This window comes from Leucopleurus acutus (assembly GCF_964270905.1).
Source record: "Leucopleurus acutus genome assembly, chromosome: 19".
Taxonomy (NCBI): domain Eukaryota; kingdom Metazoa; phylum Chordata; class Mammalia; order Artiodactyla; family Delphinidae; genus Leucopleurus; species Leucopleurus acutus.
Window position 1 is genome coordinate 24,946,801 of NC_139161.1, and position 25,765 is coordinate 24,972,565.

Below are 25,765 nucleotides of genomic sequence, written 5' to 3' on the forward strand. Positions count from 1 at the left end.
GATGGGAAGTGTAGAAAGGTCAGAGTATAAAACTCTAGCACAAATGTCTTCAGGTGTCAAAAATATTTTTCCATTTAACTTATTTATTTATTTGGCTGCGTTGGGTCTTCATTGCTGCTTGCAGGCTTTCTCTAGTTGCAGCGCGCGGGGGCTACTCTTCGTTGCAGTGCTCAGGCTTCTCACTGTGGTGGCTTCTCTTGCTGCAGAGCACGGGCTCTAGGCGCACGGGCTTCAGTAGTTGTGGCTCGTGGGCTCCAGAGCACAGGCTCAGTATTTGTGACACACGGACTTAGTTGCTCCGTGGCATGTGGCATCTTCCCGGACCAAGGCTCGAACCCGTGTCCCCTGCATTGGCAGGAGGATTCTTAACCACTGAGCCACTAGGGAAGTCCCCATTTAATTTTTAAAAATGGATTTTCATTCAAAGGAAGAAAGGGCAGATTCAGAGATTATTTAAGTAGCTTAAAATCACTGCCATCTAAATCTTGCCATCTTCTCCACAATTCAAGGAAAAGGTCATCTCTTATAAACTCAAGTAGCTTGAGGGCAACAGAATTTTCCCAAGAGAAAATCAAATAGATAATAAATGGTTTTCTACATCAGCTCTGGGTGTTAATATGTTGTAAATAATGATTCAAATTCATAAGTTATGATAAATAATGTGGAATTTGCTACTAATTCTTCCGTCTCCAATTCTGTTCATATAAAAAATGACCAAACACTACTAAATACCAAGAACCACTACAATGTTCATATTCCTTGCCCTACTTCTGTAACTATATCCTAAGAAAATTACCAAAAGAGGGCAATCTACAGGTGTGAAAAAATATTCACTGTAATATGATTCACTACACTGGAAAAAATGTCCAACCAACCAACAGAAATTTTTTGAGTTTTTAAAAAACTTCGCCTATATTTATTTTTACCAATTCATTCATTCCTTAATTCCACAAAGGATTTGAGATAGTTTACAAGAACATATCTTAACAATTCACTATATATGTATAAAATGTGGAACAGGAAAAAAACAATTTAAATATGCCACCCAAGGCCCAAACCAGTTGTTATGGTTGTACTTCAAAATTTGTTCTGAGTTTCTGAGTAGCCAAGTTAAAAAAACAAAGTAGCCATTAAATACTTCTCATTAGAGAAAAGGAGAAAGCACACACAGTTCCTCAGGGAAAACAAGAATTGTTAATAGACGGCATAGCTTCTGGATGATGGGTGTTGACACATTTAAAAAATAAAGATTATACAATAAGGAAAACACTTATGATAATGTTAAAGGAAAGATGCAAAATTATATATACACTCTGCAGTGATATAAAAGCATGGTACATATGGAAAAGACGAGACGGTCATACACATAACCTTTTTCCCCACAAAACTATGGTTTCTTTGACTGTAATGACCACATCATATTCTTCTGTGCCAAAACCATGCCTAGAGGCTGAATGCTAGGCAGATAGTAGTAGTTTTTTTTATTTTTAACATATTAAAATGTCTGTATTTACTTAAGATAGTATTTGGCTTACAAGAATAGAAATAATCAGTATATAACAGAAATAATGAATATAAAAAGTATTTTCTGATGAAGAACTCATTGCTGCCACACTATGAATGGCCAGGTTGATTGCTTACACCTTACATAGCTGAAAAGCACTAAGGGCCTCAATCCACAACTTCCTTATTCCACTCCACATATATTTCAGATTCTTCCTTAAGGCGTACAAGATGTTAACTACCAAGAAGTATTACTATTATACCCAGATAAGGAACAATATGTGGCCTTTTAAAAATTGCTTTATTTATGTTGGAAAAGCCAAAATAATTCTTATGTAGTTCAAATTTTGAAAAGAGAGCAACCAGATATCTCCAAAATCAAACATGACCATAAAATTATAATAAATTTTTTATATCATCAAAAATTTAAAAATCATACCACAACAACCTGATAGATTCCATACCATTAAAAGCTGTCAAGTGTGTTCTTTAATTCAGTTCCTATTTCTTGACTTTTCTTGCTTCTCAAATAGCAAGTAACTACAACCAAAATTTCCCCTTTTGACATAAGAAGTAGTCCCAAAGCAGAACTTGGACTTTCATTGTGGCTACTTCTTACAAGGGATATGTGCCCTAAAACACATCAATCAGAACTGTCAGTCTTTTAAAGTTAAAGACTCTAACACATTTATAAAAACAAACATGGAAATTGGACGATATTGTTATCATACGGCACTCAAAAAATAGTACTAAACACAAAAAACTGCACGCATCCTTCCTCTCTATAGGTATCATCATCAGTAATTTCTTTGGCCTTAAATGATTATTTAAAAACAGATGTTCAGAACACTAAAAAACACATTTCAAACATTTAAAAAGTTAAAAAAAATGTTGGGTTACAATAAATCTAATAAAAATCACTATACAGTCTTAAAAAACCAAAATTACAATATTAAAGTCCAGATATTCTGTATCCTATTATACAAAAAAAGAATTAATATACTCTGACATACATCCATTTAAATATGTTTTCATCTTTTAAAAAAATATATTCCCAGTCCCGTTTTTCCAATAGGATAGGGCACTGATGATACTTAAAGATTACCTCCTACCACCACCTTTTTAAAAAATAAAGGGGCTTTGATTCATATTGGAGACCTGGGGAAGGGAAAACTAAGGTGGTAAAATGAAAAAAGTCGAACTATTTCCACCCCCCCCCAATTTTTTTCAGATGTTTAAAATGTGGTAAAATAAAGACTCAGAAGAAAAATTTTAGATATATTTAGATTTCATATTATATTCATTTAGAAAAAAATAGAAGAGCGAGGAAAACAATTAGATGGAAAAGAGAAAAAGATTCCAAGGTATCAAAGGAGAAGGGAGTAAGTTCCAAAGCATTATAGCTTTAGCCCATGGACCAAGAGACTATCAGCTTTGTGCATCTCAACGGTCAATTCTGATTAATCACAGTTTTAAGTTCTTTAACTGTTACTTAGACAACAAGATTTATTTCAAAATGGAATAGCAGGGGGAAAAACGGGGATAGCAGACATCCAGGGGGAGAAATTCTTGAGAGAATATTGTATTAATAACAAAAATAAAGTTCTCAGATCAAATATAGCTCAAGACCATATCCAATACTTGGTGATTAATTTACACATCCCTTCCACAGAGAATTATCAATTATTTTTAAATGACACCTTATTTTTAAAAAATTATCTTGAATTAAAAATAGGATACATGGTAATCAATACTTCTGAAAGAGAAATGAGAGAATGGACACCAAAGAACATGACAATTCCAAAAAAGGTAGGTATGACTCACTGGACTGGAAAACAATCTTAATTTAAAAAGCTACTATATCAAGTACAAGGTAATTCTTCCTTTAATATTTCCTATCATAGAAGCAGATTATTTAGTGCATCAAAAGATTCTAGAAAAGGAGTTCCTTTCTAAGTCAAAAGAAAATTTCCTTATCCAAAACTTGATACTCCTCAGAAGTCAAGAGGTAAACGTACTTGGTACAAGAATGAGGTTGGTTCTGTCAAAACTGCACCTTTAGTGTTTTGTTCTAAAATACTATAGTCCCTGATATGAAAACGCAATCAAGTTAGGATTCACTGTTAACAAAGGCAGGGTACAGCACTCTAGGTATCTACACGCCTAAAAGAACAAAGACATGACACATGGCTCATTTTGTCTCACTCTGGTGGCCTTCCATTACCAAATATCCACTGGCTCCCTTCCATGACATCTGCTTAATAGCCATTTGAGTTCTCCTTGAATTCTAGAATGCCTAAACTCCAGATTCCCAGTGATTCTAGGTTTTAGCTCTATTGGACTCTTCCAGAGTCCTAAAGGGAGCAGCCAGTTATCATACACACTCTAAGCCTGGTAGTGAAGGTTATCCTTCATGAATGCCAGTCCTTTTACAGCAGGTGTCACTATGTAACCTTCCTGGGTGGTGTGGGAAGAGTAACTGCGGGCCATCTAGAAGTTTACAATCCTGGGAGGGAAAACTGGAGAGTGATCTGCCTGAATCAAACATGAAAATATGCCATAAAGTTTCTTTTTTGAATTTTGACTTAATTAGGTCCACTTTCATTAGACAAGAAGGGGAAGAAGTCCTTGGAATTTGAAACAATAACTATATTTGAATCAAGAATATATGAAATTATATTAAAAATGAAATGGTTCTGAAAAATGTCGTTCTAGTCCCCTCAATGTCCTCGGTTTTCCATAGAAAGGAATGAAAAAGAATTCAGTAATTTTTTTATACATACTTCAAAGTTTCTCTTACATTTTTAAATTTCAAAGCAACACAGAAACCAATGGAACTTTGTGTAACTGATCAAAATTTGAAGAAATGGTTCACATGTACACACCCCAGAATCCTGCACGATGGATACAGCATAGTGTTAACTACTATACAATGTAAGCTACAAACAAAAGCTGAGAGCTAAATTGAAGAAGAGAGTCCTATAGGTGTCTGACTTAGTCATTTCTGCAGACATGGGTACCACATGAAAATGTGAACAAAAAAGAATAAACCAAGCTCCCAGGTCTCACTTTTGAGGGTGGAGTGACAATTCCAAGCATATCTGGAACTGTACTCAAATGTCAGGATGAGTCATTCCACTCTTTAACATATTTTACTTACTCTGGTCAGCATAGTTTTTGGCCTTGAGTTCAAGTTGTCTTGTTTGAGATTCTAAAGATTCCACTCTGGTCTGTAAATCCTTTTTTTCCTGTTCTTGAGAGTCTTCAAATTCAATGAATTTCTAATAAAGAAGAAAAATACATTATTTTCATTAGATAAATGAAACATTTTTAACATTATAAACCCCTGTGTTTCTTGGTATCAAGAATCACAACTTGGCATTAACTACTCAAGAAGATCTCAGAATCATGAACTTAGGTTGATTTTTAGTTTCTCTATAAAAATTAAGGTTTACGAGACTTCTCTGGGGGTCCAGTGGTTGAGACTCCGTGCTTCCATTGCAGGGGACACGGGTTCGATCCCTGGTCAAGGGAACTAAGATCCCACATGCCACACAGCACGGCCAAAAAATTAAAAAAAAAAAAAAGTAATAATTAAGGTTTAAAATCTCCAAATATAGAAGGGAAAAGATGACAAAATAATATTTATGAAAGTGTTTCCACTTCATTATAACAGGCATTCCAAAGAAAATACATAGAGATTGGTTCAAGATGGTGGAGTAGAAGGACATGCTCTCACTCCCTCTCACAAGAACACCACAATCACAACTAACTGCTGAACAATCATCGACAGGAAGACACTGGAACTCACCAAAAAAGATACCCCACATCCAAAGACAAAGGAGAAGCCACAATGAGACGGTAGGAGGGGCACAATCACAGTAAAATCAAATCCCGTAACTGCCGGGTGGGTGACTCACAGACTGGAGAACACTTAGACCACAGAAGTCCACCCACTGGAGTGAAGGTTCTGAGCCCCACGTCAGGCTTCCCAACCTGGGGGTCCGGCAACGGGAGGAGGAATTCCTAGAGAAACAGACTTTGAAGCCTAGTGGGATCTGATTGCAGGACTTCGACAGGACTGGGGGAAACAGAGACTCCACTCTTGGAGGGCACACACAAAGTAGTGTGTGTATCGAGACCCAGGGGAAGGAGCAGTGACCCCAGGGGAGACTGAACCAGACCTACCTGGTAGTGTTGGAGGGGCTCCTGCAGAGGCGGGGGGTGGCTGTGTGTCACCGTGAGGACAAGGACACTGGCAGCAGAAGTTCTGGGAAGTACTTCTTGGCGTGAGCCCTCCCAGAGTCTGCCCTTAGCCCCACCAAAGAGCCCGGGTATGCTCCAGTGTTGGGTCGCCTCAGGCCAAACAACCAACAGGGAGGGAACCCAGCCCCACGCATTAGCAGTCAAGTGAATTAAAGTTCTACTGAGCTCTGCCCAGCAAAGCAACAGCCAGCTCTACCCACCACCACTCCCTCCCAACAGGAAACTTGCACAAGCCTCTTAGATAGCCTCATCCACTAGAGGGCAGACAGGAGAAGCAAGAAGAACTACAATCCTGCAGCCTGTGGAACAAAAACCACATTCACAGAAAGGTAGACAAGATGAAAAGGCAGAGGGCTATGTACCAGATGAAGGAACAAGATAAAACCCCAGAAAAACAACTAAATGAAGTGGAGATAGGCAACCTTCCAGAAAAAGAATTCAGAATAATGATAGTAAAGGTGATCCAGGACCTTAGAAAATGAATGAAGGCAAAGATCGAGAAGATGCAAGAAATGTTTAACAAAGATCTAGAAGAATTAAAGAACAAACAAGCAGAGATGAACAACACAATAACTGAAATGAAAAATACACTAGAAGGAATCAATAGCAGAATAACTGAGGCAGAAGAACGGATAAGTGACCTGGAAGACAGAATGATGGAATTCACTGCTGCGGAACAGAATAAAGAAAAAAGAATGAAAAGAAATGAAGACAGCCTAAGAGACCTCTGGGACAACATTAAACGCAACAACATTCGCATTATAGGGGTCCCAGAAGGAGAAGAGAGAGAGAAAGGACCCAAGAAAATATTTGAAGAGATTATAGTCGAAAACTTCCCTAACATGGGAAAGGAAATAGCCACCCAGGAAATAGTCCAGGAAGTGCAGAGAGACCCATACAGGACAAACCCAAGGAGAAACACGTCGAGACACATAGTAATGAAATTGGCAAAAATTAAAGGCAAAGAAAAATTACTAAAACCAGCAAGGGAAAAACGACAAATAACATAAAGGGAACTCCCATAAGGTTAACAGCTGATTTCTCAGCAGAAACTCTACAAGCCAGAAGGGAGTGGCATGATATACTTAAAGTGATGAAAGGGAAGAAACTACAACCAAGATTACTCTACCAGGCAAGGATCTCATTCAGATTTGATGGAGAAATCAAAAGCTTTACAGACAAGCAAAAGCTAAGAGAATTCAGCACCACCAAACCAGCTCTACAACAAATGCTAAAGGAACTTCTCTAAGTGGGAAACACAGGAGAAGAAAAGGACCTACAAAAACGAACCCAGGGCTTCCCTGGTGGCGCAGTGGTTCAGAATCTGCCTGCCAATGCAGGGGACACGGGTTCGAGCCCTGGTCTGAGAAGATCCCACATGCCGCGGAGCAACTGGGCCCATGAGCCACAATTACTGATCCTGCGCGCCTGAAGCCTGTGCTCTGCAACAACAGAGGCTGCGATAGTGAGAGGCCTGCGCACCGCGATGAAGAGTGGCCCCCGCTTGCCACAACTAGAGAAAGCCCATGCACAGAAACGAAGACCCAACACAGCCATAAATAAATAAATAAATACATTAAAAAAAAAAAAACAAACCCAAAACAATTAAGAAAATGGTAATAGGAACATACATATCGATAATTACCTTAAATGTGAATGGATTAAATGCTTCAACCAAAAGACACAGGCTGGCTGAATGGATTCAAAAATAAGACCCATATATATGCTGTCTACAAGAGACCTATTTCAGACCTAGGGACACATTCAGACTGAAACTGAGGGGATGGAAAAAGATATTCCATGCAAATGGAAATAAAAAGAAAGCTGGAGTAGCAATACTCATATCAGATAAAATAGACTTTAAAATAAAGAATGTTACAAAAGACAAGGAAGGACACTACATAATGATCAAGGGATCAATCCAGGAAGAAGATATAACAATTATAAATATATATGCACCCAACACAGGAGCACCTCAATATATAAGGCAACTGCTAACGACTCTAAAAGAGGAAATCGACAATAACACAATAATAGTGGGGGACTTTTAACACCTCACTAACACCATTGGACAGATCACCCAAACAGAAAATTAATAAGGAAACACAAGCTTTAAATGACACAATAGACCAGATACATTTAATTGATATTTATAGGACATTCCATCCAAAAAGAGCAGATTACACTTTCTTCTCAAGTGTGCATGGGACATTCTCCGGGATAGATCATATCTTGGGTCACAAATCAATTCAAAAAAACTGAAATCATATCAAGCATCTTTTCTGACCACAACGCTACGAGATTAGAAGTGAATTACAGGGAAAAAAAACGTAAAAAACACAAACACATGGAGGCTAAACAATACGTTACTAAATAACCAAGAGATCACTGAAGAAATCAAAGACGAAATCGAAAAATACCTAGAGACAAATGACAATGAAAACACGATGATCCAAAACCTATGGGATGCAGCAAAAGCAGTTCTAAGAGGGAAGTTTATGGCTATACAAGCCTACCTCACGAAACAAGAAACATCTCAAATAAACAATCTAACGTTATATCTAAAGGAACTAGAGAAAGAAGAACAAACAAAACCCAAAGTTAGAAGGAAAGAAATCATAAAGATCAGAGCAGATATAAATGAAATAGAAACAAAGAAAAGAACAGCAAAGATCAATAAAACTAAAAGCTGGTTCTCTGAGAAGATAAACTTGATAAACCATTAGCCAGACTCAACAAGAAAAAGAGGGAGTGGACTCAAATCAATAAAATTAGAAATGAAAACGGAGAAGTTACAATGGACACCGCAGAAATACAATCATCCTAAGAGACTACTACAAGCAACTCTATGCCAATAAAATAGACAACATGGAAGAAATGGACACATTTTTAGAAAGGTATAACCTTCCGAGACTGAACCAAGAAGAAACAGAAAATATGAACAGACCAATCACAAATAATGAAATTGAAACTGTGATTAAAAATCTTCCAACAGGGCTTCCCTGGTGGTGCAGTGGTTGAGAGTCCGCCTGCCAATGCAGGGGACACGGGTTCGTGCCCCGGTCCGGGAAGATCCCACATGCCACGGAGCGGCTGAGCCCGTGAGCCATGGCCGCTGAGCTTGCGCGTCCGGAGCCTGTGCTCCACAACGGGAGAGGCCACAACAGTGAGAGGCCTGCATACAGAAAAAAAAATAAAAAATCTTCCAACAAACAAAAGTCCAGGACCAGATGGCTTCACAGGTGAATTCTATCAAACATTTAGAGAAGAGCTAACACCCATCCTTCTCAAACTCTTCCAAAAAATTGCAGAGGAGGGAAAACTTGCAAACTCATTCTATGAGGCCACCATCACCCTGATACCAAAACCAGACAAAGATACTACAAAATAAGAAAATTACAGACCAATATCACTGATGAATATAGATGCAAAAATTCTCAACAAAATACTAGCAAACAGAATCCAACAACACATTAAAAGGGTCATACACCATGATCAAGTGGGATTTATCCCAGGGATGCAAGGATTCTTCAATATATGCAAATCAATGTGATACACCAAATTAACAAATTGAAGAATAAAAACCATATGATCATCTCAATAGATGCAGAAAAAGCTTTCGACAAAATTCAACACCCATTTATGATAAAACCTCTCCAGAAAGTGGGCATAGAGGGAACCTACCTCAACATAATACAGGCCATATATGACAAATCCACAGCAAACATCATTCTCAATGGTGAAAAACTGAAAGCATTTCCTCTAAAATCAGGAAAAAGAGAAGGATGTCCTCTCTCACCACTATTATTCAACATAGTTTTGGAAGTCCTAGCCATGGCACTCAGAGAAGAAAAAGGAAAAAAAGAAATACAAGTTGGAAAACTTGAAGTAAAACTGTCACTGTTTGCAGATGACATGATACTATACATAGAGAATCCTAAAGATGCCACCAGAAAACTACTAGAGCTAATCAATGAATTTGGTAAAGTTGCAGGATACAAAATTAATGCACAGGGCTTCCCTGGTGGCGCAGTGGTTGAGAGTCGCCTGCCAATGCAGGGGACACGGGTTCGTGCCCCGGTCCAGGAGGATCCCACATGCCGCAGAGCAGCTGGGCCCGTGAGCCAAGGCCGCTGAGCCTGCGCGTCCGGAGCCTGTGCTCCACAACGGGAGAGGCCACAACAGTGAGAGGCCCGCGTACCATAAAAAAAAAATTAATGCACAGAAATCTTTTGCATTCCTATACACTAATGATGAAAAATCTGAAAGAGAACTTAAGGAAACACTCCCATTTACCCTTGCAACAAAAGAATAAAATACCTAGGAATAAACCTACCTAGGGAGACAAAAGACCTGTATGCAGAAAACTATAAAACACTGATAAAAGAAATTAAAGAGGATACCAACAGATGGAGAGATATACCATGTTCTCGGATTGGAAGAATCAATATTGTGAAAATGACTATACTACCCAAAGCAATCTACATATTCACTGCAATCCCTATCAAATTACCAATGGCATTTTTCACAGAACTAGAACAAAAAATCTTAAAGTTTGTATGGAGACACAAAAGACCCCGAATAGCCAAAGCAGTCTTGAGGGAGAAAAACGGAGCTGGAGGAATCAGACTCCCTGACTTCAGACTATACTACAAAGCTCCCGTAATCAAGACAATATGGTACTGGCACAAAAACAGAAATATATATCAATGGAACAGGATAGAAAGCCCAGAGATAAACCCATGCACCTATGGTCAACTAATCTATGACAAGGAGGCAAGCATATACAATGGAGAAAAGACAGTTTCTTCAATAAGTGGTGCTGGGAAAACTGGACAGCTACATGTAAAAGAATGAAATTAGAACACTCCCTAACACCATACACAAAAATAAACTCAAAATGGATTAGAGACCTAAATGTAAGACCGGACACTATAAAACTCTTAGAGGAAAACAAAGGAAGAACACTCTTTGACATAAATCACAGCAAGATCCTTTTTGACCCACCTCCTAGAGTAATGGAAATAAAAACAAAAATAAACAAATGGGACCTAATGAAACTTAAAAGCTTTTGCAAAGCAAAGGAAACTACAAACAAGATGAAAAGACAACCCTCAGAATGGGAGAAAATATTTGCAAACAAATCAACGGACAAAGGATTAATCTCCAAAACATACAAAGAGTTCATGCAGCTCAATATTAAAAAAACAAACAACCCAATCAAAAAATGGGCAGAAGACCTAAAGAGACATTTCTCCAAAGAGGACATACAGATGGCCAAGAAGCACATGAAAAGCTGCTCAACATTACTAATTATTAGAGAAATGCAAATCAAAACTACAGTGAGGTTATCACGTCACACCAGTTAGAATGGGCATCATCAGAAAATCTACAAACAACAAATGCCGGAGAGGGCGTGGAGAAAAGGGAACCCTGCTGCACTGTTGGTGGGAATGTAAATTGGTACAGCCACTATGGAGAACAGTATGGAGGTTCCTTAAAAAACTAAAAACAGAATTACCATATGACCCAGCAATCCCACTACTGGGCATATACCCAGAGAAAACCATAATTCAAAAAGACACATGCACCCCAATGTTCACTGCAGCACCATTTACAATAGCCAGGTCATGGAAGCAACCTAAATGCCATCGACAGACGAATGGATAAAGACAATGTGGTACATATATGCAATGGAATATTACTCAGCCATAAACAGGAACGAAATTGGGTCATTTGTTGAGACGTGGGTGGATCTAGAGACTGTCATACAGAGTGAAGTCAGTCAGAAAGAGAAAAACAAGTATCGTATATTAACACATATATGTGGAACCTAGAAAAATGATACAGATGAACCGGTTTGCAGGGCAGAAATAGAGACACAGATATAGAGAACAAAAGTATGGACACCAAGCAGGGAAAGCAGCGGAGGGGTGGGGGAGTAGTGTGATGAATTGGGAGACTGGGATTGACATGTATACACTGAGGTGTATAAAATGGATGACTAATAAGAACCTGCTCTATAAAAAAAAAATTAAATGTTTAAAAAAGTGGAATTACTGTGTTAAAAAAATACATATACCTACTCCAAATATATAAATCCTTTAACTTAACTAGTATACTTACATATTCATCTGAGTTCAATACATAATTTTTTACATAATTTTGTATATAATATGTAAAAGAGAAAACTAAAGGATGGAATATCAATAAATATATTTAAACGATTATTTGATTAGTGAACAGTCTTCTAAATTACCTGAATCATGTGCTAGAAATATCTCCACCAGTCAAATTTAATTTATTAAAATCATTCTCATCATGGAGAGATTATCAATAAATCTCAGTCTTCACCTTGTTTTTTAAATTGTTTTATCTGCATCACTTGACAACTGATCACTCGCTCCTCCTTAAAACTTTTTTTTCTCCCAGTTGGGTTTTTTCCTTGTTTTCCTTCCACTTTGCTGGCTGCTCCTTCTTGGTCTTTGTTTGTTCTTCCTCTTGTCCCCACCTTCTTAACACTGGCAAGCTCAGTCCCTGGACAACTCTTTCTCTTCATTGTTTATTCTTATTCCCTGTGATCTCATCCAGTTTCAAAACTTTAAATACTAAATGAATGCTGACAACCTCCAAATTTCTAGCCCAGCCTCTAGCCCAGACCTGAATTCCAGATTTGTAATGTCCAGTTGCCTTCTGGACAACTCCATCTGAATGTCTAATAAGAACCTTAAACTTAATATGTCAAAGCCTGCTCCTCCTGGTCTTACCTAGCTCATTAAGTTACTGTGGTCAGTTGCTCAGGCCCAAAATTCTACTCATTCTCTAATACGTGATATCCAATTCAACAGCAAATCTACCTTCAGATCTGACCACTTTTCATCATCTCCATCACCATCCTGGTCTGTGCCACCATTATCTATTGCCTGGATTAGTGCAGTAACAATAGCCTCCTAACCGGCCTCCTTACTTCCACCCTTGTACCTCTACAATGCATTTTCCATACAGTAGTTAGGGTGACCCTTTTTAAAAATCAGATCAGTGTACTCTTCTGCTTGAAATCCTCTGATTGCTTGCATTCTCCCAAAGTCCTTACCAGAGACCCCCCAGGATGAATACAATCTATCATCTTCTTACTTCTTTGACATCATCTTCTACTACTCTTCCCCCAGATATCCAAATGGCTTGCTCATCCTCACCTCCTTAACATCTTTGTTCAAATGTCAGTTTTTACTAAGACTTTTTTTGCCCATCGTATTTAAAACTGCAATATGTACTCCCTACTTCCCTTCCTGCTTTTTTTCTCTATTGCACTTACCTTCATCTAACGTACTATATACTTTAGTAATTTATCTTATTTATTATCTGCCTTGCCTCACTAGAATGTAGGTTCCATGAGGGCAGGGATTTGTTTTGCTTGCTGTTGTTATTCCCAGTGCAAAGAATGATGATGGCACACAGCAGGTGCTCAAATATTTGTTAAACAAATGAATACATAAATGAAAAAACTTTCACAGTAAAAAAACTAAAATCCATAGAGAAAACTGTATAATTCACAAATAAACTTAGATATCACTAAATACACTCTAGTTTTAATACGAAGTTTGCTGTCTATTACCTACTTTATGTGTCCTAAAACTTTTCAGTCACTGTAGTGGACATTGTTTTTTGTCTTGTACACACTGTCTTCCTTTGAGGAACTTCTCCCCAGTTTCATGCGAAATCTATTCAGTCTATGCATTTCAATTCGTGAGGACTCCATCTCCCTATGGGTGGGCATATGACCTGAACCAGACTGATCAGAGTCCTCTCTGGGACATTTGCCAGTTTTTAGGAAGAATACAACCTCTCTTCCTCTGGAATCCCAAACTCTTAAGAATCTAGCAGGCTTAAGCTGCAGAGGGACATCCTTTTCAACAGGTGGAAGGAGCATGCCTGAAAACAAAGCCAATGTTAAAGGAAAACAACAAGGGGGGAAAACCCCTAATTAAAGATACCATTTGAGTTCCTACATTCAATATTTCCTGAGGCTGGCATTTCCCAATTGTTTTATTTTTTCAGTGACATAAACCAATAAATTCTATTTTATATAAGCTTGAGTTGGTTTCTATCACAAGAAACTAAAAGCATCCTAATATATTCAGCTACTTTCCCTCAAGAACCATTTTATTTTCTCATTTTATTAGCCAATATTTTCCTAATCTTTGAAGCCTGAAACCTCCAACATCTGTAACACTGGTTCTTAATCATTTGGAGTTCCACAGACTGATTTGGGAATTTGATATATCCATGAACCATGTTTCCCCAGAAGAAATGCCCTCACCTAACCCAAATTCTACCTATTTTTCTCAGAGGCTCAGAGACCGTTTAAGCCCTTCCACAAACCCCACATTTAGCACCCCTGCCCTTTTCTGTGAAAATATTCCATATTTGTCATTGTTTATTTTTTGTAGAATATTAATCTAAAAATGATTACATAAAGAAGGAGTAAAGGTTATAGTAAATGTAAGAAAAGAGGTAAACTTGACAAATCATTCATTCACTCAAGAAACGACTACTTTAAAAAGGGGAGGGGTGGGATTCCTGGCGGCCCAGTGGTTAAGACTCCACGCTACCACTGTAGGGGGCATGGGTTCGATCCCTGGTCGAAGAACTAAGATCTTGTATGCCACGTGGCGCAGCGGGAAAAAAAAAAAAGAAAGAAAGAAACGACTACTTACTTAAACTACTTACTATGTGCCAGGCACATGGAATATGACTGTGAGTATCATACTATCCCTGCCTTCCAAGGGTGTTCACTGGCTACAAATTGAATGCAGGCGGATGATACAAAGGTTACATTGAACAGAAAAGCAGCATTATGTAACAGGATGTTGCTGATGAAGTCTGAGTAAGTTATTTCAACATTTTACCTGGGGACAGAAGCAAAGACTAAGAATTAATAAGAAAATGTAATTATTTTTTTGCCTGCTTTGAAAATGATGCTCCCTTGGCTAACGGAACTGCCATATCTGGGCAAATAACCAGAAAGTCTTATTTCAGGCTTGTGTGCTATAGATAAAATGTTGTTTTAAAGAACATACAGCACCATAAAAAGAAACGAAATTGAGCTATTTGTAACGAGGTGGATGGACCTAGAGTCTGTCATACAGGGTGAAGTAAGTCAGAAAGAGAAAGACAAATACCGTATGCTAACACATATATATGGAATTTAAGAAAAAAAAATGTCATGAAGAACCTAGGGGTAAGACAGGAATAAAGACCTACTAGAGAATGGACTTGAGGATATGGGGAGGGGGAAGGGTAAGCTGTGACAAAGTGAGAGAGTGGCATGGACGTATATACACTACCAAATGTAAAATAGATAGCTAGTGGGAAGCAGCCGCATAGCACAGGGAGATCAGCTCGGTGCTTTGTGACCACTTAGAGGGGTGGGATAGGGAGGGCTGGAGGGAGGGAGACACAAGAGGGAAGAGATATGGGAACATATGTATAACTGATTCACTTTGTTATAAAGCAGAAGCTAACACACCACTGTAAAGCAATTATACTCCAATAAAGATGTAAAAAAAAAAAAAAAGAACATACAGCAGATGTTTACCAAGTAACACCTAAAATGCTGTACAAAGGGTACAAACTTCCACTTACAAGTCCTGGTGATATAATGCACAGCATGGTTACTATAGTTAAAAATACTACTGTATTGTATATTTGAAGGTTGCTAAGAGTCGATTTTTTTTTAAGTTCTCACCACACACACAAAAAGTATGTGAAGTGATGGCAATGTGTTAACTAACTTTTTGTGGTAATCATTTTGCAACATATACCTTTACCAAATCATTACGTTGTACACTTTAAACTTATACCATATGTCAATTATTTCTCCATAAAGCTAGTAAAAAATCCAACTTTACCACTATCCCGCCTTTTCAGAACTCCTTTCTGAATGACAGAAGAAATATCGTCACAGACACACAGCTTCATTTCTTAGCGACCCAGTTTGGCTGCACAAGGGCATGAATAATCCAAAACTATTTAGCAGTCACTATTATATGCTTACTCTTCAAGCCGGCCTACACCTAGATGGTTCAAGCTTCCGCTTTTTTCACATTTTATTACTTAAAGTAAATATCACCTTAAGTAAACAGAGCAAAAAGAAGAGAGATTTTTTTTTTTCCCCCAAAATGATGTGACCGTTTTTTGGACCGGCAGGGTTATTTAACTTCAAATGGAAATCTCTTGTTTCTGCAGTTTCCCTTCACAGGAAATGACTGGAAATAATGAAAATATTCCAAAGCAAATACATAATCCCAGGCCTCTCCTTCAAGCAAATTAAAACAGATAAACTTAGAGACTTCAAAATGAACTGTTTCTCTCAAGGGTATATGTTTTTTCCTTTCTTATTCTAAACAGTGTATCTTAAGCTTTTTGGAATCATGAACTGCTTTGAGAATCTTATGAATATAGACCTTTCCCCAAGAAAATAAATATATGAAGCAGGGAATTCCCTGGTGGTCCAGTGGTTAAGAATCTGCCTTCCAATGCAAGGGAGGCGGGGTTCGATCCCTGGCCAGGGAACTAAGATCCCACATGCCTCGGGGCAACTAAGCCCGTGTGCTGCAACGAAGATCCTCACAGCCAAAAATAAATAAATAAATGTGAAGAATTACAAAGTATTAAAAAATATATATGAAGCAAACTAGTCATTCAATTTCAGTGCATCTTCAAGCTCTATAAGAAATCAAGAATGATTTTCCCCATTTATAAAAATTATGTTAATTGTTGATTTTTAAAAATAAGTTTTTAAATTTCTCTCTTGAAAAATCCCATTTTGTTTGTTTATTTGGAGGAGGTGGGCTGCACCACGCAGCTTGCAGGATCTCAGTTCCCCCACCAGAGATTGAACCCGGGCCACGGCAGTGAAAGTGCTGAATCCTAACCACTAGACCACCAGGGAACTCCAGAAAATCCCAATTTTAAATGTGCATTAAATCTTGTTTGGAAATGTACAGCTGCCGCCTTCATTTAAAATGATAATCACTATTGCACAACAAAAATAAATATGCCTCAGTTCTGATAAAGTATGTTAATAGATCACGCAGGGCACTGAAAGCCTGGTAGGATAAACACTTTTTTTAAAAATATTTATTTATTTATTTTATTTATTTATTTTTATTTTTGGCTGCGTCGGGTCTTCATTGCAGCATGCAGGGCAGGATGTTTTAGTTGCAGTGCACAGGCTCTTCATTGCAGCACGAGGGCTTCTCTCTAGTTGTGGCGCACAGGTTTTCTTCTCTAGTTGTGGCATGTGGGCTCTGTAGTTTGTGGCACTCGGGCTTAGTAGTTGTGGTGCGCAGGCCCAGTTGCCCCGCGGCATGTGGGATCTTAGTTCCCCGACCAGGGATCGAACCCGCGTCCCCCGCACCATAAGGCAGATTCTTCACCACTGGACCACCAGGGAAGTCCTGATAAACACTTCTTAACAGCCTTCAAAGAGTAATCAAGAAAAAGTAACAAATGATTGAAATTATCTAAACTGTCATCCAAGAAACATATCTGTCAAACAGGCTAGTTTTTAGCGACTGTTTTGTGAAATATCCCTGATAACACAGATAACCTTGGAAAGGGAGGTTGCTATAGGGTAGGGTAACTCAAAAACACAATACTGATAATAAGTACAAAAAACTTCAGAAGATGACCTGGTTCTATATGGCACTTCGCAATAATGTGAAAGTGAGAAACATAAAAATTTAAGAAAAAAAAATTTAAGAAAAAGAAAATTGGAATCGAAATAGAGAAGGTGCCATGAAATTCAATCAGCTGCTAAAATAAGACTGTCAGGAGAAAAAGGTTTAGATTCCTGGTCCTAATAGGAGTCCTTTTTCCTGGGTGTGGGTTAGAGGTAGAGCATAAGGGAGGTAATGAGAACTGTTCCTTTTTTCTATTCCTAACCTTCTCATACTATAGTGAAAATAATCAGGCAGTAGCTGGCACGGATTACACTAAGTAGAAAGTTCTCCAACAAGCCTTTCTACTTCTCTTCTACATTCAAAGATCCTAGGCGGGCTAGTTAGCATATGTGAGTACTGCTGAACCTCTTTGTAACTTTGTAGACTACAAACACGTCTGACTCTTGTTTTAAAGTCTTAACTTACTTCAAAAGACATGTCTGCTTTCTACTCCTGTATTTTCAACTTAACACACAAACTGAGATAACATAAAAATAGGAACATAGCCCATTCTGTCACTTTCTAGTCAAAGAAAAATTGTTGTCACAATTAAATAAAACCACACACTTATTTACAATGACTGTTCTCCAGATGCCGGCAGAAATACAGAATAGGCAGTGAGGTAGTACAAAGATACTTATTACAAACTACTCGGTAATGACATTCATAAGATTTACTCCTAACTTAAATAACATATTAACTAAAAATTCTTTATCCACCCAACCAGTCCAAGCACTTACTTCATGACAGCCACCAAAGAAACACAGTAAACAGTTATCAACATAACATGCTAAGTACTACAATGGAAGCAAGTATAAGGGGCAATAGAAACATAGAGGAATAAGCAACTGAATCTGTTTTTAAAAAAAGAGAAGCCCTTTCAGCTGACTTTAAAAGAAACAGTTTATCTAACAAAGTGGGGTAAAGACACTCCAGGCAGAGGTAACAGCACATGCAAAGGCATATAGGCATAAAGATCGGCATGTCCGGCATGTCCAGGGAGATAAAATTTGGGATTGGAATTTCAGTAAATGATGTAATGGGTAAACCATTAGCCAAAGAATATGTTGGGGAATCTCTCCTCTGACTCACAAAGGGAATAAGTGGGTAAATAAGGTTCCTTTTATCCATCCACCCTTTCAACACACAACTTGAGTATTCTAAGGTGCTGAGAATGTAGTAGATTGCAAAACAGATCTGCTCCCTATGCTCCATTGCTTGAAATTTGGCAGAAGAAAACAGACATTAAATATGTGTAACTGATGGGAATTCCCTGGTGGTCTAAGTGGTTAGGACTCAGCACTTTCACTGCAGGGGGCCCGGGCTCCATCCCTGGTTAGGGAACTAAGATCCCTCAAGCTGTGTGATACAGCCAAAAAAATAAAAAATAAAAAGTAACTGACAAAAGACTGATTTGTGAAGATAAGTTAACACAAAAGTTGCCGCTGAGGTTAATGCTGATGAGGGATGGCTGGTATTTGTTACTTTTTTTTGCAGCAGCAGCAGCAGCAGTCATAGTTTATTTGGTAAATAAATCAAATTAGTACACTGTACTATATTACATGCTTCACAATACAGAGAATCGTGTCTTCTTCACAGAGTTAAAAGTTGAAAACTGCAAAACACTTTTTTTTTTTTTTTTTTTTCGGTACGCGGGCCTTTCACTGTTGCGGCCTCTTCCGTTGCGGAGCACAGGCTCCGGACGCGCAGGCTCAGCGGCCATGGCTCACGGGCCCAGCCGCTCCGCGGCAAGTGCGATCTTCCCGGACCGGGGCACAAACCCGTGTCCCCTGCATCGGCAGGCGGACTCCCAACCACTGCGCCACCAGGGAAGCCCAAAACACTTTTTTAACCGTTTGTTTTTATTTTCAGAGAGACAATTTTTTTTTTTTTTGGAGTATGTTGATTTACAATGTCGTGTTAGTTTCAGGTGTACAGCAAAGTGAATCAGTAATACATATACATATATTCCACTCTTTTTTTAGATTATTTTTCCATATAGGCCATTACAGAGTATTGAGTAGAGTCTGTTACTTTCTAAATGACATCAACATGGGATAACAACACAACCTTGGTTTACAAGTCAGTCTCAGGCTCAGGCTTATATATGATGTGATACTTGCCAAGACTTTCTGAAATGAGGAGTTAACATTTCAAACTCTGAATACAAAATGAGACTTTAAAAAATCATAGTTCAAGTTCATACACAATGCAACCACACTGTAATCACGTGACACAAGAAATAGTACAAGATATCAGAAAAGTTATACATATAATGGGAAACTAACTTGATATGACTCAAGGAAGACATTCCCGAGACATTGAAACTGAGACCTGAAGCCTAAAAAAAAAAGTTTATAAAGTAAAGAGCAAAAAGTTCATCAAGCTGAAAGAAACCAAGGAAGTCCAGAATGGCCAAGCTTAGACATCTGGGAGAAAGAATGGCCTGAGATGAGGATGGAACGTAGATAAAGAACAAATCATATAGGGCCTTACAGGATACTGGATCACATTAAGGATGTTTAAATCCACTCATACCTTGAAAAGCTCAGTCTGTGAGGATACAGAGAATGGGCTGTGCTGAGAAGGGAACAAGAGTATCTGAAGGGAGACCAAAGGTTACCACAGTAATGAGAGATGATTACGTGCAGTAGCAGTGAGAATGGAGAGATGAGGAAGAATTCAAGATATTCTGGAGTTAAATAAACAGGATTGGTGACTGAATGAATGTAAAGGAGAAGAGAGAAGGAAAGCTCAGGAAAAAGTCTAGCTTTCTGATTTGGCCAATGGTGAGGATGGTGGTATCGCTTACCTAGGATAAACAGATGCAGGAGAGGTATGGGTAATATAATAGAACTGATTTTTAATATCAAGGTGAGCTACCTGTGAGGTATTCAAGTGCACCATATGGAATATTTATTTGTAAAGGTATCTCATTATTAGGAGTGTAACTGGTACAACCCACGCGGAAGTTAGCAACGTGGATCAAAGTCCTTAAAGAATGTATGAAAAGAGTGTTACTTTTATCATACTTTAAGAGCTTTGATATATAACGTTATATATAGTGTGATCCTACATTTACAAACTGGAGGAAGAGTAGACAGGCAAAATAAAATCTTTGGAGGCATGTATTAAAATGGCTGTTTAGTAGTGGTGGGATTTAGGATGGCTTTATCTTTCTTTAACAGCCTTATTCTTAAGTAATGTAGGGTCTTCCCTGGCAGTCCAGTGGTTAAGGCTCTATGCTTTCACTGCGGAGGGTGCGGGTTCAACCCCTGGTCAGGGAGCTATGGTCCTGCATGCCACGCATCGCAGCCAAAAAAGAAAACAAAAAAAAAAACCCCAGTATTTTTAGGCAAAGTAATTAGGATTTTGGAGGCTCTACCCTTGCCAGAGACATTTTAAAGAAGAAAAAAAAAAAAAGTAAATGAATGCTCATAAGAAGCCTATAAACATTCATATTGATTTAATGTGACAACTTCTGCCAGAGGCATAACTTTATAAAGATCGTCACCCTCCACTACATTTGGCAAATGGTGGAGGCAGGGCAATGTCAAAATCAAGGCAAGTGAGGGGCAGTTTTTCTAATTATAAAACCGTCCTACCCCTGGAGAATTCTGGTTACTCCCTCCAAGCATAGGAGAGTTTGTTAGATCCCTCAGATATGCTGGTGTAGAGTACACATCACCCCCCAACCCCTGTCTGTCTGTCTCTCTCCCTCTCTCAGTTTCTCTCTCACGCTTTTTAAAAAAAGTGTTGGGAGTGGGATAAGAGCCCGTGAATGTGCTTTTTTAGCATGTGTTATAAATACATCTTCACTGGATACCCTTTCTCCTCTCAATAACTAATTAGCCAGAAACAAATGTAACTCCAGACAGAACTCTCCTGGGAGCAACTAGATACTGTTTAAAAGAAAACAAAACAAAAAAAGGCAGTAGACAATACACACTCATGTCAGGCTCTAAAAAGAACAAGCAAAATGGTTTCAAATCCAGATGGCTTATAGGGGCTGTTTTGCCCTACTGTTCTGGAGAAAAACAAATACTTTGAAAAGGCAAGCTCCCTAAATTAAAAAAAAAAAAAAAAAAGAAAAAAAAATCCCTAGAAACTGTTGTTTATTGGAGAAAGATGTCAAGAGACAAAAAACAAACAAAAACCCATAACCTTTAAAATAGCAACTTTGAATACAGTAGTTCTCTAAAAAATACCGCTAAATAAAAGGCTGACTTACTGCTCAGAATCCACCCAGATATTATCCACCCCCCATTTACTCTGCAGAGTGGAGGAAGGAAAATATTTCCATTATTTTAAATAATCATTGCTATCAGTTAAGTTCAGTTAAATGAAATTGTTTTTCAATATAGTATCTTTTAAGAAGTAAGAGGATAAACCATATTATTAAATAATGATTCCCCTCCCCCATCCCTAGAAAAAATTCTAGAAATTTTTAGAAAAAAATTTCTAATACAAATGACTCCATTTCTTCAAAACTAAATAACAAGGGGGTAGAAAAGGAGAACAGTTACAGATTAAGAGATGCCTAAGAGGCATCTTAAACCAAGTATAAATATGTGGACCATCTTCTTTCAACCCTAATTGAAACAACCAACTATAAAATTACATTTATAAGACAATTGGGGAAATGTGAACACTCATTAAATATTAGCTATTATTAAGACTAAAAAAAAAAGAATAATCATTTATAACTTAAGTATGATAATGTTTGCTTTTTTTTAAAACTCTTTTAGAGATACGCTGGTGTACAGTCTTTGATCTGCTTTAAAATTATGGTGGAGGGACTTCCCTGGTGGTGCAGTGGTTAAGAATCTGCCTGCCAAAAAAAAAAAAAAAGAATCTGCCTGCCAATGCAGGGGACATGGGTTCGAGCCCTGGTCCAGGGAGATCTCACATGCCACGGAACAACTGAGCCCGTGCGCCACACTACTGAGCCTGCGCTCTAGAGCCCGCGAGCCACAACTACTGAAGCCCACACGCCTAGAGACCGTGCTCCACAGCAAGAGAAGCCACCGCAATGAGAAGCCCTGCACTGCAACGAAGAGTAGCCCCAGCTCGCCACAACTAGAGAAAACCCGCACGCAGCAACGAGGACCCAATGCAGCCGAAAACAAATAATAAATAAATAAATTTAAAAATTTAAAATTATGATGGAGATGCTGAGGGGAAGTGGGGAGGGACAGATGGAACAATACTGGCTTGACACTGATAACTGTTAAAGTCGAGTGATGGATATGTGGGAGTTCACTATACTATTCCCTTCTACTTTAACAATTGGATATTTCCATAATAAAAAGTTTAAAGAAATAACTTGGAACAGAATTACTTGTAGCATTTAAGTTAATGATGAAATTTTGTAGTAAGAGCTTCCTGTCATTAAAAATCAAATAAATATGCACAAAGGGCCATGTACAAGGATATTTGCTGAAGTGCTATTTGTAACAGTTCAAAACTAGAAGATAACTTAAATGTCCATCAATAGATAGTGAACAAGTAAATTATGACAGATCCATGTTATGGAAACCATGTAATTAGAGAATCAGAGTGAGAGTAAGGCTGAAAACAGGGGGAATGACTGGGAGAATAAAAGCACTAGTAAGTAATGTCCCTAGCAGGTCCCTAGCATCATCCCAGAGCAGCCAGGTGGTCCTCTTTGCCCACCCACACAGAAAATAAGAAGTTTGTTTTCTTAATAAACTCAGTAAGAGAGATTCTAGACTAGGGGAGAGATACCAGGCACAGCCAGGTGCCAAATGAAAAGAGAGAAATTAAATGAAAATCTATATACCAAACAGTAATACTGACAGTCCCCTTTCAGTTCCTGCTCTCACTCAGGTTCTCGTAATAACTAGGTTTATCTACCACTCCACTCCCCACCCCCAGAGAGATTAATCTTTCCTTGGAAAAACTCAAATGTCTCTGAGAAAAGACCATGGGATAATAACGAAATCTGAGTTCACAAGACACAATAAATTGTGCCTAGGCACACAAAACTTCTGGCCATCCTTTTTTAGTGTCTTACTCTTAAAACGTGAAGGGATAATTAAGGGTTATCAGGCATTTGAAGCTCCAACCTGAAAAAGAGAGACCTAATATCAGGAAAAAAGGGGGGGGGATGGAGGTACACTGAGGAAACAGACAAATCAGGGAACAAATAAAAGCTATAATATCCTCAGAGACCAAAGAAAAGTCATTGCATCCATGAAACCAGAACAGTATACTATTTTCAAAAGAATTGGCGAAGAGGGGAAAACAAAAACAAGGGAGAGCTCTTAGAAACTACAAAAGCATGAATCAAAGAATCTAGCACTTGGGGGCTTCCCTGGTGGCGCAGTGGTTGAGAATCTGCCTGCCAATGCAGGGGACAAGGGTTTGATCCCTGGTCCGGGAAGATCCCACATGCCGCAGAGCAACTAATCCCGTGCGCCACAACTACTGAGCCTGTGCTCTAGAGCTCGTGAGCCACAACTACTGAGCCCACGTGCCGCAACTACTGAAGCCCGTGCGCCTGGAGCCCATGTTCCACAAGGAGAAGCCCGTGCACTGCAACGAAGAGTAGCCCCCGCTCGCTGCAACTAGAGAAAGCCCGCACACAACAGGGAGGGAGGGAGGGAGGGAGGGAGGGAGGGAGGAAGGAAGGAAGGAAGGAAGGAAGGAAGGGACCTAGCACTTATCCTGTCTTTCCTGTACACACTATACCTTAGGGTAACCAAACCGTTGATGAGGAGGAAGTTTTCTTTTATAAGAAAATTCAGCTAGGGACTCCCTGGTCGTCCAGTGGGTAAGACTCTGTGCTCCCAATGCAGGGGCCCGGGTTCTCTCCCTGGTCGGGGAACTAGATCCTGCATGCAGGCCTCAACTAAGAGTTCGCATGCTGCAACTAAGAAGCCTGCATGCTGCATCTGAAAAAAAAGATACCGTGTGCCGCAACAAAGATCCCACGTGCTGCAACTAAGACCAGGCACAGCCAAAACAAATAAATAAATATTAAAACAAAAAAGAAAATAAAATAAAGCTAAAAAATGCTGAATGAATAATTGAGTTAGAATAGAACCATTTCCCAATCCTTAATGAAATAACAAGGAATATCCAGTCACTGTGCAGATTCACCTGGTTGCCTCACAAATACGTTTATAGTCAGGATCCAAACAAAGTCCTTAAGTTGCATTTGGATGATATATCTCTTAGGACGCTCTTAAATGACAGATTCCCCAGTCCTTTTCACCCAATGGTCTTAGTAACCATTGATGATCTTAGAGGGAATACTATAAAACTATTGTAAAGTATAATTTAGATCTATCCAGACACAGGTTGTTGCCAGTTATGAGTAAATGAAACTGAACAGGCAATTCATAGAAAAGGATCACATTAGTGATCTGAGAAAAGCAAATTAAAAGAAGAGGTTATTTCACACACATCAGAGTGGCAGCAAAACCCAGAAAGTCAGACGGTATTGAGTGTTGGCAAAAATACAGGAAAATAACTCTTATACACTACTGGTGGGAATATATACACCCCTTTTGACAAGAAATGTGGCCATATCTTTTTAAGTTTACAAATACATATCTTAAAAACTGGCATCTTTATTTCTTCATCGAAGTACACATCTTCAATGCAGCCACTAAAGAAAACAGTATGGAGATTCCTCAAAAAAAAAAAAAGAATAGAACTACCATATGACCTAGCTAGTCCACTTCTGGGTATTTACCTGAAGAACATGAAAACATTATTTCAAAAGGATAAATGCACCACTGTGTTCATTATGGCATTATTTGCAATAGCCAAGATATGGAAATAACCTAAGTATCCATCAATGGATGAATTGATAAAAAGATGTGGTGTGTATATACACACACACACACACACACACACACACACATATACATACACATACATACAGTGGAATACCACTCAGCCACAAAAAGAATGAAATCCTGCCATTTGCAACAACATGGATGGATCTTGAGGGTATTATGCGAAGCGAAATAGGTTGGATGGAGAAAGACACCATATTTCACTCGTGTAGAATCTAAAAAATAGAACAAAACAAATAAACAAGCAAAATAAAACAAACTCATAGATACAGAGAACAGATTAGTGGTTACCACAAGGCAAGGGGATTGTGGGTGGGTGCAATGAGTGAAGCAGGTCAACTATATAGTGATGGATGGTTATACTTGTGGTGACCACTCTGTGGTGACCACTCTGTGGTGACCACTCTGTAATATATACAGATGTTGAACTATTAATGCTAT

General features: G+C 38.6%; 1 protein-coding gene across 4 annotated transcripts in view; it reads right to left on the reverse strand.

Moving 5' to 3' along the window:
* Window positions 1-25,765, reverse strand: part of SPAG9 (sperm associated antigen 9) — a 147,957-nt gene that overhangs the window by 97,253 nt on the left and 24,939 nt on the right. For all 4 annotated transcript variants that reach the window (XM_082861706.1, XM_082861705.1, XM_082861704.1 and 1 more), the window contains exon 2: window positions 4,664-4,784. In XM_082861706.1, the coding sequence (XP_082717832.1) occupies window positions 4,664-4,784 (121 nt within the window). The remainder of the gene's footprint in view (window positions 1-4,663; window positions 4,785-25,765) is intronic.